Below are 17,515 nucleotides of genomic sequence, written 5' to 3'. Positions count from 1 at the left end.
GTCAGGCAGCTGCTGAGGGAGAATAAAGGTGTGGCCTGGGTGGTGACAATCTACTGAAGTCCTAGGCCCAATACTGACCACCAAAAGGAACAATCCCACAGTGGCACTTGGCCAACTAGGTGACAGGTGAGCTTCCTCCTAAAAACCAGCCCAACCACACATGGAGCCTCAGACCTGTGGGAAAGGGAGAGAAAAGAGGTTGCTAAGGAAATGGAACAGTCAGTATAGAATGATTAGTAATAATAATGATAATAATAGGTCACATTTATGACAATATGTCTGGCCCTGTACTAATTGCTCTATATGTGTTCCCTCGTTCAATCTTCATGAAGCTCTCTACAAAGTAGGCATTATTATTATTGTTATTCCCATTTGAGAGATGTGGAAACTGAGACTCAGTGAGATTAAATATCTTGTCCAAGGTCACACAAGCAAAGTTAGGATTCCAGCTTAGATCTGTAGTGATTCCAGGGCATTATGGAAACGTAAACCTGGGGAGAGTTGCTAGGGACAAATTAAGAGGGAAGAGCCCCATTGACCCCTGCAGAAGTGGGGATAGGGAGGGAGAGTGGGATAGACTATGTATAAATAGCAGGCCTGTTTTTATCCCTACACATGGGCTGAATCAGGCAAGCAGCTCTACCTGGCACAATTTGAGGGCTCTGAATGCCAACCCAGCCCTGTGTCATACAACTCCCGTCCCAGCGTGTCCCTGGGAGCTGAAATGCCCACTGAGAGAGTAATTTCTTTGGGTCAGGACATTGACTCCAGAAGACCCCTGTAAAAATTCGTAAGTTGGAAGAAAAACACATCAATCTCCTGGCACCTGTTGAACGTGGCAACCTAGGCTAGCCAGCTGGGTCCTGTGGGAGGGGCCTCAGCTTTTATGTTGGAGAAGAAGGTGGTGTTCAAAGGCAAGGAAAAGTAGGAGGCTTGTTTCACAGCCTGTGTCTCTCCAATCCCAGAAGCCTGGGAATTATACTCAACAGTTCAAAAATCCTAATGGAGACAATGTGCTCTGGGACAAAGATGGGGAGAAGCCACTCCAGTGGCTGGAAGAATACTACTAACTTCCTTTGCTTTTGCTGGGTTGATACCAGGTGCCTGCAACTGCAACTCTGGTAACCTTGGGCTCACAAGACCTCCCGGCATTCATGTGTCTAATTTTAAATGATAAATGAATTAATTATTATTTACTACTTGATTTATCGGTAGGCAAAGAATAGGATTTCTGAAGCTCAGAAGATGACATGGGTGGAGGTCTCTGGTTTAGAGCAGGGATGACCGGAGGGACCAGGCCTGGAAGAGAGGAAGGAATGAGGGGTGTCCAAGGGCGAAGCGCAGCTCAGCAGTCCCAAGGCTGCAGCGTGACAAGCATCTGGGGAAAGGTAGGAGCTGGTCCCTGCCACCTGCCGGTCAGCGGCCCTACCCACAGTCAGGCCGCGGCTGCCCTGGCCTAGTCCCAAAATATGTGAGCACCGCCCCCTTCTCCCGCCCCTTTTCCCAGCCGCGCCCACGGGGTCCGGGGCTGGGCGGCAGGCCCCTGGAGCCGGGCTGGAGTCCCAGCGCGGGAGGAGGTGGGGCGGGGCGGCAGGGGGCGGGGCGGAGTCTCGGCGTCTCCAGGAGCCTTATTCCCGGCCGCAAGCGCGGGAGCGCTCAGTCTACCGAGGGAGCTGCGCGCGGAAGGCAGCTGGCCATACTGACTGAGGCTCAAGGGCTCGGGCGGACGGACAGACGGAGTGAAAACAGAGACGCCCAGCGGCCTCGAGCTCCGCGCAGATCCCAGCCAGGCTTGCACACAGAGGCCGGCAGCAGAACGTGCCCGGCAGGATCTGCGCTCCTCCCACCCGGCTCCCGTGCCAGCGCCCGGTGGCCGCCGCCTCCAAAGTGATTGCTGCCTAGGCGCCTCCGCCGAGTCCGGGACCATGAAGCTGCTGCCGTCGGTGGTGCTGAAGCTCCTTTTGGCTGCAGGTAAGAGGGCTGCCGGGGGTCGGGGGGGATGGGGACGCTCTGCAGGGAACACGGAGGAAGATCGCTGCAGCGCCCCCGGCGCGGGCCACTTGGTGGGGCCCGTGCTCCCTGGCAGGCGGGCGCCGGCAGCGGTCCGTGGCGACGGGGGTCTGGGCGGGGGGTCTGAAGCGGCCTCGTCCCTCACCCGCAGTGCTCTCGGCGTTGGTGACCGGCGACAGCCTGGAGCGGCTTCGAAGAGGGCTGGCGGCTGGAACCAGCAATCTGGACTCCCCTACTCAATCTACGGACCAGCTGCTGCCCCCGGGAGGTGGCCGAGGCCGGGAAGTACTGGACTTGGAAGAGACAGACCTGGACCTTTTCAGAGGTGGGTGTGAGGGATGCCCATCCTCGGACCCCGGTGGACAGTTGAAGAATAAGTGGATCTGGCATTTATGCCGATTGGGCACACCTATGGTTTGGGGATTTTCATGGAGGACCTCAAGGAAAAGACGCTTGGCCTGACAAACTCACTGGGGGGTCCTAGAATGTAGACCCTGTTGTCTTTCTTGCCCAACGTAGTCTCACATGCCACGTTGCTGCCTTTCTGGATACTCTGAGGCAAATTGAAACAGGCAAGGTGTGAGGGGTTGGTGCATTCCTCTGAGGTAAGCTGAGTGATAGGAACAAGGAATGGTTGAGATGCTTTCCTTAGAGTTTCTATGAAAAAATGTGCACAAGTCCTAATTCCCACATCAACTGACTATTATGTAGAAAATAAGGTAACATATGTGGAGATGCTAGGCACATACAAGGTGTGCAGTGTTAGTCTCCTCCATCCACCTGTCTCCAGGTTGGGGAAACAGGGGAATGAGGAACACTTGGTCCCCCCTCAGGTTAGGCCAGCACCTCCTCGGGAGGCTGTGAATGGTGAGCACTGGGTCCCTAGAGAGCTGTATTGATATGCTGGGTGTCTACAAATCCTACACAAGCCTGGATACTTCCTGACCACCTTGAGTCCCTGAGAGAGACTCCAAGGGAGGAAGGGCCAAATGGGATCCTTCAACCAGCAGAGGTGCTGTGGCTAAGTAAATACAAGCACAGAGCAGAGTCCAGAGCCTCCAGTATTGCCTGCTTCCTTGCCCCCAGTCACCTGCAGAGATTCTTAAGGGTGGAGCAGGGACTGAGCCCTGGAGCCCCGGAATGACTATATTTGGTTGGAAAGATACCCACCTGTTCTGGCTCTGTCTGCTCCTCTGCCACCCCTCTTCCTTACCCAGAGTTTCCCTTAGGTGCTATCTCTATTTAGTATACATCAGGGGTCTGCCCCAAAGCTGAGGGTGGGTTCCCACCTTCCATCCTCTCACAGTGGCCCTCTGGGGGTCACTTCTGGCCTGAACAACCTGGATTCTCCTGGCCCTCTCCTCACAGGCAGGGCAGAGCTGGGCTGTGACTCACCCTCCACCCACACAGCTGCTCCTCCTAGCTCTGCAGACCTGACTCACTGCTCCCTCTCCCCGGCAGGAGCCTGGCTGTCACCCTGTCACTCTCTCCCTCCCTTTTCTTTTCTTTTTTTTAATTAATTAATTTATTTATTTATTTTTGGCTGTGCTGGGTCTTCGTTGCTGAGTGCGGGCTTTCTCTAGTTGCAGAAAGCAGGAGCTACTCTTCATTGTGATGCACAGGCTTCTCATTGCGGTGGCTTCTCTTGTTGCAGAGCACGGGCTTTAGGCGTGTGGGCTTCAGTAGTTGGGGCACACGGGCTCAGTAGTTGTGGCTCATGGGCTCTAGAGTGCAGGCTCAGTAGTTGTGCCGCACGGGCTTAGTTGCTCCACGGCATGTGGGATCTTCCCTGACCAGGGCTCGTACCTGTGTCCCCTGCATTGGCAGGCGGATTCTTAACCACTGCGCCACCAGGGAAGTCCCTCTCCCTCCTTTTTCTGATCTGCTGGGCCCTCCTGCCTCAATTTCACCACAGCCATGGTCATTGGTTTCCTCTGAGCATCTGCCTCACCTTCTGAGTTCTGAAAGGGCCTGGGTCTGCACCAGAGGAAACAAGAGTCTATGGGACTACTACTGGCATCTGCCTCTTCTTTTTACTTGGGTTTGCTGGGCAAAGACTATTTTTTAGGTCTATGGATCCTATCACCTAAAATAAATAACTGTTACCATTTATTAAGTGCCTCCTGTATTCTAGGCACTTAACATGTTATTGTGGGTTAATTAATCCTTGCTGCAACCTTCTGAGATAGGAACACCTGTTCTCCACTTTTTACCAAGAGCTCCAGGGTTCAGAGAGATTAAGTGACTTGCCCAGGATCACATGGCTGAAATTCGAGCATGGGTCTGCTGACTTCAGAGCCCATTCATTGTCTCATTCCTGGCTCAGCATCCCAGGTGCTCTAGGCTTGTCTGGAAGAGGGGACTGAGTTGTGTGAGACAGCTTGGTGTGTTGATAAAGAGCACTGGATATGGAGTCCAGAGACCACATTTGAGATCCCAAAGCTGTAGGACCTTGGGCAAGTCACTGCCTTTCGGGACCTCAAATTTTTCAACAGAAAATGGAAAGCCATATTTTTTGAAGTCAGTTCCACCTTGAGGATTCTAGGACTCCAGTCTAATGTATGATGCTCATCCTTCTACCAGACATGTGGCTATAGCCATAGACAGCAGGCACCTTTTTTCTGCTGGAACAGGGGAGGGGAGACTTGTGTCAGACCCCTGGGCTGATGGGCATAGCCCATGATCAGTCCCAGCTGGATGTCTGTGTGAGGTTGTTTTTCCCTTTTTAAGTGTGGAAAGAATGGGGAGAGTTATCATTGTTCTAGTTCCTTCTGATAGTTCTTTACTTTCCATCTTTCTGCTTCTTGTGCACTGTACTCTCCATCCTAGGGAGCTATAAACAGGACATCTGGGGATATATGTAAATGGACCTTTGAGAGAAGTGGTGAGCTGCAAATAGCACACAGAGCAGGGTAAATATTTTGCTTGATGTCAAAAAAGCAAGGCTCTTTGAAATTAGCACACTATTGTAAATCAACTATAGATCAATAAAAATATTTTTAAAATTAAAAAAAGTTAAAAAGTTAAAACAGCAAATCTCTGGCCAGGGGTGGCCTGCTTGCTGTCCCTGAGCCTGGTTCTGCTCTGGGCTCATGGTCCGCTGCTGCTAATGGGTACCCCAGAGGGGACCACCTGGACATGGGCACTGTTCTTATTTTAGGAGCCTCTTCCCTCTAAAATACCCTCCAAGTACCTTCTCCAGAAGCAATTTTTATCCCTGACGCTGTCTTCCTGCAAATGGGTCACTGAGTGTAACATCAGGAAATGAGGCTGATTTAAGGCCAAAATAGAACCAAGTGGGCATGGGGGAGTAGGAGATGAGGATGGACAGTGGGGTGGGGGTGAGGTTAGTAGAACTGCCCAATCAGCTGCAGTTACTCAACAGAAGCTAGCATTCTTAGAATGAGGTCCTTTTTTTTTTTTTTTTTTTAGTGTCACTTGGACCCAGTAGTCTTTTTTGTTTTTTAACATCTTTATTGGAGTATAATTGCTTTACAATGGTGTGTTAGTTTCTGCTGTATAACAAAGTGAATCAGCTACACGTATACATACATCCCCTTGTCCCCTCCCTCTTGTGTCTCCCTCCCACCCTCCCTATCCCACCCCTCTAAGGTGGACACAAAGCACTGAGCTGATCTCCCTGTGCTATGTGGCTGCTTCCCACTAGCTGTCTATTTTATGTTTTGTAGTGTATATATGTCCATGCCCCTCTCTCACTTCGTCCCAGCTTACCCTTCCCCCTCCCCGTGTCCTCAAGTCCATAGAATGAAGTTCTTAAACTGAGTTTATGAAATGCCTTCCTTGGGACACCCCAGCCTCTACTTCCTCCACCACTTTTGGGAGGTCTGCCCAGTCTTCCTTCAGCTCTTGGGAGGCACTGAGCCTAGAGGCCTTCCCAGGCCTCTGACTTCAGGTAGGATCAAAACGTCCTTCCAGACACTGTGCTGTTCTGATTTTTTCCCCTGAGGAAGTCGAAGACTTAACAGGGTACTTTTCTACCGCAGCTGCTTTCTCTTCCAAGCCACAAGCTCTGGCCACACCGAGCAAGGATGAGCGTGGGAAAAGAAAGAAGAAAGGCAAGGGGTTAGGGAAGAAGAGAGACCCATGTCTTCGGAAATACAAGGATTTCTGCATCCATGGAGAATGCAAATATGTGAAGGAGCTCCGGGCTCCCTCCTGCATGTAAGTGTCCCTTCCCTGGGGCTGACTGTTAACAGCTCACTCTTTGTCAGCCTGGTGGCTGTTCCTGGTTGTCACTGTTCCTTGAATTCATAAATCCACCCAGTTTCTTCTCAACCTCTGGGAGGAAGTTGGGAGGAGGGGAAATATTTTTAGTCAGCGGAAGGGGCTCCCCCCAGCATAGGATACAATTTCCTGTGGCGTGGGTTTGTGACGCTCTTTCATCTTTGGGGGCATTTCCTGCTTGCTCAGAAATGAGCACACACTAGGAGAGCTGACACCTGAAGGCAGGTTCTTCATTTCTGCCTCATGCCCTACTCCAGATGGGAGAAGCCAGTAGGAAACATGGCAGAGTGGGGCTCCTGGGTGGAGTGGAGCTCCCGTGGCCTTCTTTCCCAAGTCCTGCAGGTAGGTATGAGGTGCATTTGGATATGTGCTATGCAGGTATGTGTACTCAGACATATGTGCATATGAATGAGCAAATGTGGGTTGATTCTAAGACATGGCAGGACTGTAGAGAAAGCAATCATTGTGGGAGCAGGGAGAAGCCCCTCCTCCCTTCTTCCTCACCCTGGCGAGGGCCAGGAGGTGGGGGACATGGTGGGTATTGACCTTTGGCTATGGGGGTGGGAGAACACTTCCTTTGTGTAAGATTAACGGAAAATGGAACCCAACTCAGTAGGCATCAGCCCCCGGTCAGGCAGCACCACCCCTTCCCTGGGCAGGGGTGTGGGTGGAGAGGCCATGGGTTCCACAGCCACTCTGCTAGGCCAAGCCCAGCAAATGGCTGCCTTGGCAACCCCTCTTTACAATGGTGTGTTAGTTTCTGCTGTATAACAAAGTGAATCAGCTACACGTATACATACATCCCCTTGTCCCCTCCCTCTTGTGTCTCCCTCCCACCCTCCCTATCCCACCCCTCTAAGGTGGACACAAAGCACTGAGCTGATCTCCCTGTGCTATGTGGCTGCTTCCCACTAGCTGTCTATTTTATGTTTTGTAGTGTATATATGTCCATGCCCCTCTCTCACTTCGTCCCAGCTTACCCTTCCCCCTCCCCGTGTCCTCAAGTCCATAGAATGAAGTTCTTAAACTGAGTTTATGAAATGCCTTCCTTGGGACACCCCAGCCTCTACTTCCTCCACCACTTTTGGGAGGTCTGCCCAGTCTTCCTTCAGCTCTTGGGAGGCACTGAGCCTAGAGGCCTTCCCAGGCCTCTGACTTCAGGTAGGATCAAAACGTCCTTCCAGACACTGTGCTGTTCTGATTTTTTCCCCTGAGGAAGTCGAAGACTTAACAGGGTACTTTTCTACCGCAGCTGCTTTCTCTTCCAAGCCACAAGCTCTGGCCACACCGAGCAAGGATGAGCGTGGGAAAAGAAAGAAGAAAGGCAAGGGGTTAGGGAAGAAGAGAGACCCATGTCTTCGGAAATACAAGGATTTCTGCATCCATGGAGAATGCAAATATGTGAAGGAGCTCCGGGCTCCCTCCTGCATGTAAGTGTCCCTTCCCTGGGGCTGACTGTTAACAGCTCACTCTTTGTCAGCCTGGTGGCTGTTCCTGGTTGTCACTGTTCCTTGAATTCATAAATCCACCCAGTTTCTTCTCAACCTCTGGGAGGAAGTTGGGAGGAGGGGAAATATTTTTAGTCAGCGGAAGGGGCTCCCCCCAGCATAGGATACAATTTCCTGTGGCGTGGGTTTGTGACGCTCTTTCATCTTTGGGGGCATTTCCTGCTTGCTCAGAAATGAGCACACACTAGGAGAGCTGACACCTGAAGGCAGGTTCTTCATTTCTGCCTCATGCCCTACTCCAGATGGGAGAAGCCAGTAGGAAACATGGCAGAGTGGGGCTCCTGGGTGGAGTGGAGCTCCCGTGGCCTTCTTTCCCAAGTCCTGCAGGTAGGTATGAGGTGCATTTGGATATGTGCTATGCAGGTATGTGTACTCAGACATATGTGCATATGAATGAGCAAATGTGGGTTGATTCTAAGACATGGCAGGACTGTAGAGAAAGCAATCATTGTGGGAGCAGGGAGAAGCCCCTCCTCCCTTCTTCCTCACCCTGGCGAGGGCCAGGAGGTGGGGGACATGGTGGGTATTGACCTTTGGCTATGGGGGTGGGAGAACACTTCCTTTGTGTAAGATTAACGGAAAATGGAACCCAACTCAGTAGGCATCAGCCCCCGGTCAGGCAGCACCACCCCTTCCCTGGGCAGGGGTGTGGGTGGAGAGGCCATGGGTTCCACAGCCACTCTGCTAGGCCAAGCCCAGCAAATGGCTGCCTTGGCAACCCCTCAGGGATGACGACACTGCCATGCTCTGTGGCAGGCATAATGTCGCCACTGTGCCTGAGACCAACACCCACATCAGGCTGTAAACATGCACTCTCTTCTGCTGGGCCTGAGTTTCTGTGGAGTGGGAACCTCTGTGACCTGGGAGGCTCTGGAGAGAGTCAGGAGATTGCTGTGTGCACACTGCTTCCCAGCCTGTCAAGAAGGCTGGCTGCCTCGCATCTCTTCTGCTGTGATTGGTACAGATCCTTTGGTTTTTTTTTTTAAAGCTTCCTTGTCCCATCTGATCTCATATAGCAGAGTTGCCCTGTATTTGGCAATTGTCAGACAGAACCATCACCCCCCTCCATGTCTACAGTCACTTGTGTGTCCTCTCCTTTCATATCCTTGTCAAGAGTCTGGTATTGGAGGGCGTTGCTTAAGAGTGACCTAGACAGTGGGCGGGAGACGCAAGAGGGAGGAAGTATGGGGATATACGTATACATATAGCTGATTCCCTTTGTTATACAGCAGAAACTAACACAATATTGTAAAGCAATTACACTCCAATAAAGATGTTAAAAAAAAAAAAGAGTGACCTAGACAGTCCCCCAGTTATTCTTCCAGAAGTCTTGAGACAGGGCAGGGAATGTTTGTCCTAAATTTGTAAACTGGCCTCATTAGCACAGGGTGGAGGCAGTGACTCTGAGCGTAGTCAAGATGGACCAAGGCCAGAAATCTGTCTGGGCTGAACTGGTCCAGGGAGTTGGTGGACGGACTTCCACTGCTCAGCTGAGATCCCTTTTAAGGCTTCTCTCCTGGAGAGCTGAGCTTGACTGACCACCTAAACCCAGAGAACCTAGATAATGGTGTCCAGGGTCAAGGTGGCCCTAGGGATGGTGATGGTAACTGTGACAGTGCCTTCCTTCCTTTGCCCTGTAGCTTTACAGTTTACATTTAATATGAGTTGAGCCCAACAGGTCTCTGTTGAGCACCTACTTGGTGTCAGCTATTCTAGGGGACGGGAAAATACAGCCCTGTATTCTCAAAAGCCCTCTGCTGGGTAGGCAGGGCTTGCTGTCTGTACTTGAAAGATGAGGAAACTGGAGCCCAGAAGTAGGAAGTGATTTGTCTGAGATCAACAGCTAAATAAAGTGTGTGGAAACAGGACAGGCGCTCAGGTGCCTGACTTCCGGTCCAACATGCTTTTCATGACCCCACAGCCTGCACTGGGTGCTGGATTGCGTCCTTCTTCCCTGTCTGTTCTTACAGAGTTGGAGCGCAATTTTGCAGAGGGCAGCTATTTTACTAGAGGTCTCCTAAGGCTTTTTCTAATGGAAGAGCATGGAATCTGACGTGAAGACTCTGTGTCTGCTTCCTAGGCAGATTTTCAAGGGGCTGGATTCTGTGTCTGGCTTGGCAGCCTCCTGCCTCCAGCCCTTGGTACTCAGGGCAGCAGGCAGCAAGAAGACACAGAGCTCCTGGTTTGGGAGATTGTGACATCTGGGCACCTACATCTGGGACGCTTTGTGGCTCCTTCTTGCCTCCAAACCCAGCAACCACCAGCCGGGTGTGCCAGGCTGCCGTGGTGAGCTTGAGGCTGGCCGGCTTCCTAAACCAGCCCTCTGCAGCCATCACACACAGGAAAACCCTTTTGTGTCACCAGCCAAAAGTTGCCCTCAAAGAGCAGTTTCCTGGGGCTCCTGATGAGCTGCTGACCCAGAAACTGGCTGCAAAGTTTCCTGTGGCTGGAGGAAGCCTGGGGACAGTTAGCCTGACAAGGACTCAGAGCTGGAAGAGAGACAGGCCTGAAGGCTCTACTTGGCCTCACTGCCCAGATGCCAAGAAGGAATGGCGAGCCCCCTTCTCTCTGGCTCCGTCTGACTTTGGTGCTCCCTTCCTCAGGATATGGGCAGTATCCTCCGGAATCTGATTATATAGTAACTCCCACACATGTGGGACTTGGCCTTTTATTAAGTGCTTTTATTTGTATTATCTCATTTGAGCTTCACAAAGCTCTAGTGAGGTAGGCATTTATTATTCCTGCCTTTCACATGAGAAAACTGAAGCTTGGAAATGCGACCGTAACTTGCTCCAGATCACCTGGCTAGAAATAGCAGCAGGACCAGTCTGGAACTCATGTATTCTGAGTCCCCTGCGCCAGATGGTGCCCCCTCCACCTCCTGGGGTAGGGGTGGAGAAATCCAAGTTGGAAGATGTCTCTGTACTCTAAAGGGCCCTTGCTTCTGTTGTAATACAAGTTCTGAAATGGGCCACAGACGTGGGTAGGAGCAACACATCCCGGTTTGATGGGTCACTGGCTCTGGGCAAGACACACGATCTCGCCCTCACCCTGGGATGCTTGGAATGCTCCTTTCCTGGGGGAGCCAGGAGTTGTCTGCAAAGGGAGGGGGACATGGGTAATATTAGGATGTTTACATTATTATCCTTTTGACTCAGGGTCGGGGTGGAGGGATTATGTAACTGAATTGCGGGACTCTGAGGCCAAGCTTTATTTCTATCATCTGAGTAAGTACCTGTGGGGTTTGAATGATGGGCTGGAAGTGAAAAACAGACTCAATTTCACCTTCCCTCCCCGCAGGAAAGCACAGTCTCTGAAGTCAGCCAGACTGCTGAGTCAAATCCTGGCTCTGCCACTCACTAGCTGTGTAATCTTGGGCAGGTTATCTAACAGAAGTTTGGCCTCGGTCTCTTCATCTTTAAAATGGGGATAGTAACTCCTACTTCATAGAGATGTTTGTTTTTTTCTGTTTTTTTTGTTTGTTTGTTTTTTTGCGGTACACGGGTCTCTCACTGTTGTGGCCTCTCCCGTTGCAGAACACAGGCTCCGGATGCACAGGCTCAGCGGCCACGGCCCACGGGCCCAGCCGCTCCGCGGCATGTGGGATCCTCCCAGACCAGGGCATGAACCCGTGTCCCCTGCATCAGCAGGCGGACTCTCAACCACTGCGCCACCAGGGAAGCCCATAGAGATGTTTTTAAGATTACATGAAATGATCCTTGTAAAGCAATTAACACAGAGTACTTGGCTCATAGTAAGCCTGTAATGTGTGCTATTAATTGTTATTTATCATTCAAGATAACAGTAATAATAACTGAGAGAGCAGAGTCAGACTGCTCTCTGTTTCTGCTCCAGAAACCCATCAAGCCCATCAGATATGTGTTTCCTTGGGGTGACCTACACTGTTCAGAATGGAAAGAATTATGAATTTGGAATTTGGCCCTTCTGCTCCCTAGTTGTGAAACATTTCGCAAATCACTTACTCTCTCTGACCCTAATCGTAGTCTTTCAATATGTAAAAGAGGTTATACCTGCCTACCAGGGTGTTATGAGTCTCAGTTAAGCTAGTCGATAAGGACAGTGTCTTATAAACTGTAAAGTGCTTTGAACAAGTCATTTTCCAGGGGTGCTCCTAAGAGCATCCTCTATGTCCTGGCAGGATAGGGGTCATTGTTTTGTCCACCTGGGCCGATGGGACAGATGCATGGAGAGGCTGGGCAAGGAGCTGTGTGCTCTGCTGTGGGCCTGACCTACATTTATCCTGCAGTGAGGTGGTTCCCCAGAACACCCAGAAGGAGCTGGGAAAGGAAGAGGTGCTGGGAAGGAAGGCAGGGGCAGTCTGGCCCCTGGGTCTGATAGGTCTGCTCCTTGGAACTTTCCCGGTACCTCTCGGCAGGAAGAAGGGATTCCTTGCTCTGAGGAACTAGGTGCCTAACCTTTTCCCCAGAGGATGTGCAGTTCAGAATAGAGGGCCACCGGGTTCTCGGTGCTTCCTTCAGCAGTTAGTGGCCTAAAGTCCCCAGGCAGACAGTGCCACTGCATTCCCTGACTGGGCATTTATGCGTGTGTGTGGGCAGCACACTGAGCTCACCATCAGACAATCTGTGTCTATGACTCTGCCCTGCTGTGTGGCTGTGGGGAAAATAGCTCTGCCTTTCTGTAACATGGGCTCCTACCTACATGAAAGGATCTCTGGGATGCTCAGATAAAGAAAGGGATGTGAGGGAATTCCCTGGCAGTCCAGTGGTTATGACCGCGCTTTCACTGCTTAGGGCCTGGGTTCAATCCCTGGTCGGGGAACTAAGATCCCACAAGCCAAGCCGCGCAGCTCCCCCGCAAAAAAAGGGACGTGAATGTGCTTGTTCAACTGTAGGCACTCCTCAGTCTTCCCAAGGGCTTCCAGGAAAAGTTTTGTGATAGAAGAGGCAGTTGCATCTGATTTATTTCTTGAGTAAGAAAAGCCAAGGTTTTTTTTGTGACATTCTAAAATGTACTGGCAGGACAGCTAGGCAAGAAGGTGTTTTCTTGGTTTGTTTGCTTTGTCCTGGGATGAAGTAGGCCTGATAGCCCAGCGTTCAGAGGCCAAAGGCCAAAATTCAGCTTTCAAGTTGGGCCTTGCACCCAGGGGGAGCTGGGAGTTAAATGAAGGAAACTTGAGAAAAATGACTTCTGGCACAGGAACAGGGCCTATTAATAGGCTGGGCAGTGGCAGAGGGACTGGACGCTGGAAGCATTGGTGGGGAAGGCTGGGTTTATTTCTGGGTCAGAGTGTTGAGGGGCCTCACAAGAGGGAGTGATACTGAATCCCCTCAGTCCAACCCACCAGCTCTTGTGCCCAAGTCCTCTGAACATTTTAACACACATGTAATTAATCATCCACACGTGGAACAATCTAGCCAAGACCTGAAGTCCTCCTTTGCTTTTTCCCTGCCTGGAGTAGGAATTTTGTGCCAGAAGACCAAAGGGAATGAAGGAGGGGAGGGCATGGAGTGAAGGAGGAAGGCCACAGAGCCTTTAGAGGGGCTTCTAAAGAGTCTTGTACTAGAGAAGGCTAGAGGAAGGACAGGAATCACAGTTAGGGACTGACAGGCTGAAGCTGTGAGGAGTGAGCTCTGGCTTATGTAGGTGGCCCGTTGCCAAGAGTGAAGCCAAACCACTAACTTCATCTCTGCTTTGTTCTGTTTTGGACCAGCTGCCACCCGGGTTACCATGGAGAGAGGTGCCATGGGCTGAGCCTCCCAGTGAAAAATCGTTTATATACCTATGATCACACGACCATCCTTGTTGTGGTGGTCGTGGTGCTGTCATCCGTCTGTCTGCTGGTCATCGTGGGGCTTCTCATGTTTTGGTGAGTGTTACAGGCCGTTTTTGCAAATCACTTCTATTCCTCCTCCTCCAGGATCTTCTACCTGATGGTCACATGAGCCCTCTAACCTCCTAAATCCTGGGCTAGGAGCCTGACTAACATTCCTGGAGTTAGGAACCTGGAGTTAAGAACCTGGCTTCTCTGGTATGACATATGTCCAGTGTCTAGAGCCCAGGGAAAAAATTGCCAGGCCATAGGAGGTCCTGCTTCTCACAGCAGGCTCAGCAACCCACCCATGGAGCCACATCTTCACACAGTTCTTTTTCCTGACTCTGTTCTCTGATGGCATTAGGGTGTGATTGGTAGTCAGGGCATGGGTGGTGCTATTGGTATATCCTTCCAAATCTGAGGCGTCTAGTCCCCAGGCCATGCTTTCAATCCAGCTATATTCTAGACTGAGGAGACCTACTAAGCACTCTGTGCCCATTTACAAGCATGCAACTCATGTGTTTTGAGGCCTGGATCAAGTTACCTGTCTTTCTAAGGGTTGTAATCTTTCAGTGATTGTAATCTCTGTTCCCCTACCTCATAAAGATGTTGTGAGGATTGTATAAATGAGGGGAAAGTTCTTAGCAAATTGTAGCCTGCCATTAGAGACAGGCATCCTTTGGGGCAGTTGGACCTTTGGCCAGAGGTCTGTTGAGCTGCCGTATCCTCTGGGCTTTTCCAAGTATGGAGAGAATCACTGGGCCAGAATCTTTTGGAAGGACCAGCTCTGGGACCTGCACCCTGCTGTAGCAGGCAGAGCTTGCTCACAAAACTTACTTTCCTCAGGTACCACAGGAGAGGAGGTTATGACGTGGAAAATGAAGAGAAAGTGAAATTGGGCATGACTACGTCCCACTGAGAGAAACCTGTGCTCAAGGTAATGGTCCATCCTTTGCCCAATGGTACCATCACCACCTTTCCTGGATCTGTTTCTAGGCATGCTGAATTCTTCTCTTGACCTAGGAGTTAGGGGTCAGGCTGCTGTGGAGTCAGGGTCCCACTGCAGAATTGTTTTCAAAAAGGTTCTCAGTGCTGCATCTCCACTTAGGGTGGAAGTTGCTAGAGAGATACCCAAGACCAATGCCTGAGAAGACAGCTTCTCTCGTCCTTGTCTCTTCTCCTTCCCACCGTTGCGGCCCCTCCCGTTGCGGAGCACAGGCTCCGGACGCGCAGGCTCAGCGGCCACGGCTCACGGGCCCAGCCGCTCCGCAGCATGTGGGATCCTCCCGGACCGGGGCACGAACCCGCGTCCCCTGCATCGGCAGGCGGACTCTCAACCACTGCGCCACCAGGGAAGCCCTCTTTTCACTTCTTAAAGCTGGACCCAGGAGACTCTTAAGACCTCTTAAGCTGGATCCAGCTTTAAATGCCTTCTTCTTGTGCTTTAGGAATCAGCTGGGGACTCTGCTACCTCTGAGAAGATACGAGTTGATGACAGACTCTGCAGAGGGGAAGGACTTCACAACTAGCCATGAAGATTCCTTCATCCCCAGTTGCCATCTAAATTGGGCCTCCCATAACTGCTTTGCCAAAATACCAGAGCCTTCAAGTGCCAAACAGAATATGTCCAGTGGGATCTGGGTCAGAAGAAAGCAAAAGTGAGGGACCTTTGTGCCCTTGATTCTCCTCCACCAAGCCCTACTTTTACCCCCATAAGTTTGTTTAAACACTTATCTTCTGGATTAAAATGCCAGTTAGATTCCATATGCTCCAGGATCTTTGCCTGAAAAAAAAGGAAGGAGAGGAAGAAAGACAGATTCAGGGACTGGAAGAAAGTAACAAAGATTGAGAAGCCATGTACTCAACAAGCCACCAAGGGATCTGCCATTTGGACCCTTCAGTGCTGGATTTGATGAGTTAACTGTGAAATACCATAAACCTGAGAACTCTGAATTTTGGAACTTCTACCCAGATGGAAAAATAACAACTATTTTTGTTTGTTTGTTTGTTTGTAAAATGCCTCTTAAATTATATATTTATTTTATTCTATGTATGTTAATTTATTTAGTTTTTAACAATCTAACAATAATATTTCAAGTGCCTAGACTGTTACTTTGGCAATTTCCTGGCCCTCCACCCTGCATCCCCCACCATCTGGCTCAGCATTAGTCTCCTCTGCTGCAAATGTGAGATGGCTCTGTGATCCATCTGTAGTAATCTATTGTCTGGCCACATTTCGGAAGATCTTCTATGATCTGAGTGCCACAGGGGGAGTTCTGTATGGTCAGGATGTAGGAATTAACTTTGTCAGATCCACTCTATGAGTTGGACGGCAGTCTTGCCTAGGCGATTGTGTCTACCGTTTGTGTTTTGAAAGCCCAAGGTGCTGATGTCAAGATGTAACAGATATCAGTATTCCCCTGTGTCCTCTCCCTGCCCAGCCTCAGAAGAAGTTGGGCTTCCATGCCTGCAGCTTTCCTGGCCCCTCACCCTCCACGGGCCCAGGTCCACAGAGTGGGAACTCACTGTCCCTTGTGTCAAGACATTTCTCTTATCCTGCCATTCTTCTGGTGCTACTCCATGCAGGGGTCAATGCAGCAGAGGATAATCTAGAAAAGGTATTAGCAAAGAAAAAGGCTGAGGAGGAACAGGAAACATTGGAGCTGACTGTTCTTAGTAATTGATAACCTACCAATTGTTACAGAGAAGGTTGGAGGTGAGGAGGGCTTTTGTGTAAACCCACCCACCTCACCAAAACTACAAAGGTATGCTGTCGTGGTCCCTTCTGGAAGTTTCTGGTGCCATTACTGAACTGTTACAAACCTGAATTTCCAAACCTGGTTTATATTTATACTTTGCAATTCAAATAAAGATAACCCTTACTCCATAGCCTTCTGTGTGATTGTTTTAACTGGGAGCTAGTTTAACGTAGGTATTTTCTAAGCCCATAAATAGCCCAGGCCTATATATATACTAGCTCAGTATCCCCAACAGCCCTATGTAGGAGGTACTATTGTCCCATTTTTCCAGAATCGGAAACTGAGGCTTGGAGAGGTTAGGTAACTTGCCCGAGGATGAACAGTTGGTAAGTGAGAGAGCTGCAACTGGTAATCTGATTCTAATCATTTGTCTTAGTACTTATATCATACCATCTCTGAGACAGGAGAGAATAGATCTTTCACATAGGAAGTTGGGCTGGCTGTAACCGGGAAAGACATCTGCCCGTTCAGTGGGCAGACCCTGGCATCAGGGCCTATGCTGTCTGTGCAAGCAGGCATTGCTCCTGGAGGAAACAAGTCACCTTTGACTCCCCTCTCATGCTCCACATTCCATCTATCATCTATCAGCAAATCTTGTCAGACCTACCTTTTGAATATATGCTGAATGCAGCCACTTCTCATCACTGTCACTATCATCATCCCAGTCCAATTCACCATCAGCCACGGATTGAAACTGCGCCCTTAGCTGTGAAAGCGCAGAGTCCTAACCACAGGACCATCAGAGAATTCCCTCTTACCCAGACTCTTGTGGTGGCCTCCTGTCTCCTTTCTTCCACCTTACTCCCACATAGCCCATTTCCAGCATAATAGCCAGTGATCATTTAAAACATAATCCAGATCTTGCAGGCCTTCTCTGACTACCCTATTATACGATAGCACATTCCTCTCCCACCCCACTCCTCTTACTCTCATTATTCTGCTTTATTTTTCTTCATTGCCCTCATCACCACTAACATATTCTTATTTGTTTTTGTCTATCTCTTCCTACTAGAATGCTAGCTCCGTGAAGATAGGGGTGTGTACATTGCTCCAATCCCAGATTGTAAAAGAGTGCAATTGAGTTGTAGGCACACAATATTTGTTATGTGGATGAATGAATACAAGAAATGACTAAAATCCAATCCAAGGCCAGCAAGTGGACAGGTATGTGATGCACTGCTGCCCTGGAAGTGTGATTG

The 17,515-nt window shown here is 50.2% G+C and overlaps 1 protein-coding gene across 1 annotated transcript; it reads left to right on the top strand.

Annotated features, from left to right (window-relative positions):
- Window positions 1–1,925: 1,925 nt before the first annotated feature.
- On the top strand, window positions 1,926–14,476 carry HBEGF (heparin binding EGF like growth factor). Its single transcript, XM_007461451.1, has 5 exons — window positions 1,926–1,971; window positions 2,162–2,335; window positions 6,015–6,192; window positions 13,456–13,611; window positions 14,404–14,476. The coding sequence occupies exons 1-5, from the start codon at window positions 1,926–1,928 to the stop codon at window positions 14,474–14,476; spliced, it is 627 nt and encodes a 208-aa protein (XP_007461513.1).
- The last annotated feature ends 3,039 nt before the right edge of the window (window positions 14,477–17,515 follow it).

This window comes from Lipotes vexillifer, unplaced genomic scaffold (genome assembly GCF_000442215.2).
Source record: "Lipotes vexillifer unplaced genomic scaffold, Lipotes_vexillifer_v1.1 scaffold217, whole genome shotgun sequence".
NCBI classification, from domain to species: Eukaryota; Metazoa; Chordata; class Mammalia; order Artiodactyla; family Lipotidae; genus Lipotes; species Lipotes vexillifer.
The sequence above is the reverse complement of the archived record's forward strand: the minus strand, read 5'-3'. Positions and strand labels throughout refer to the sequence as shown.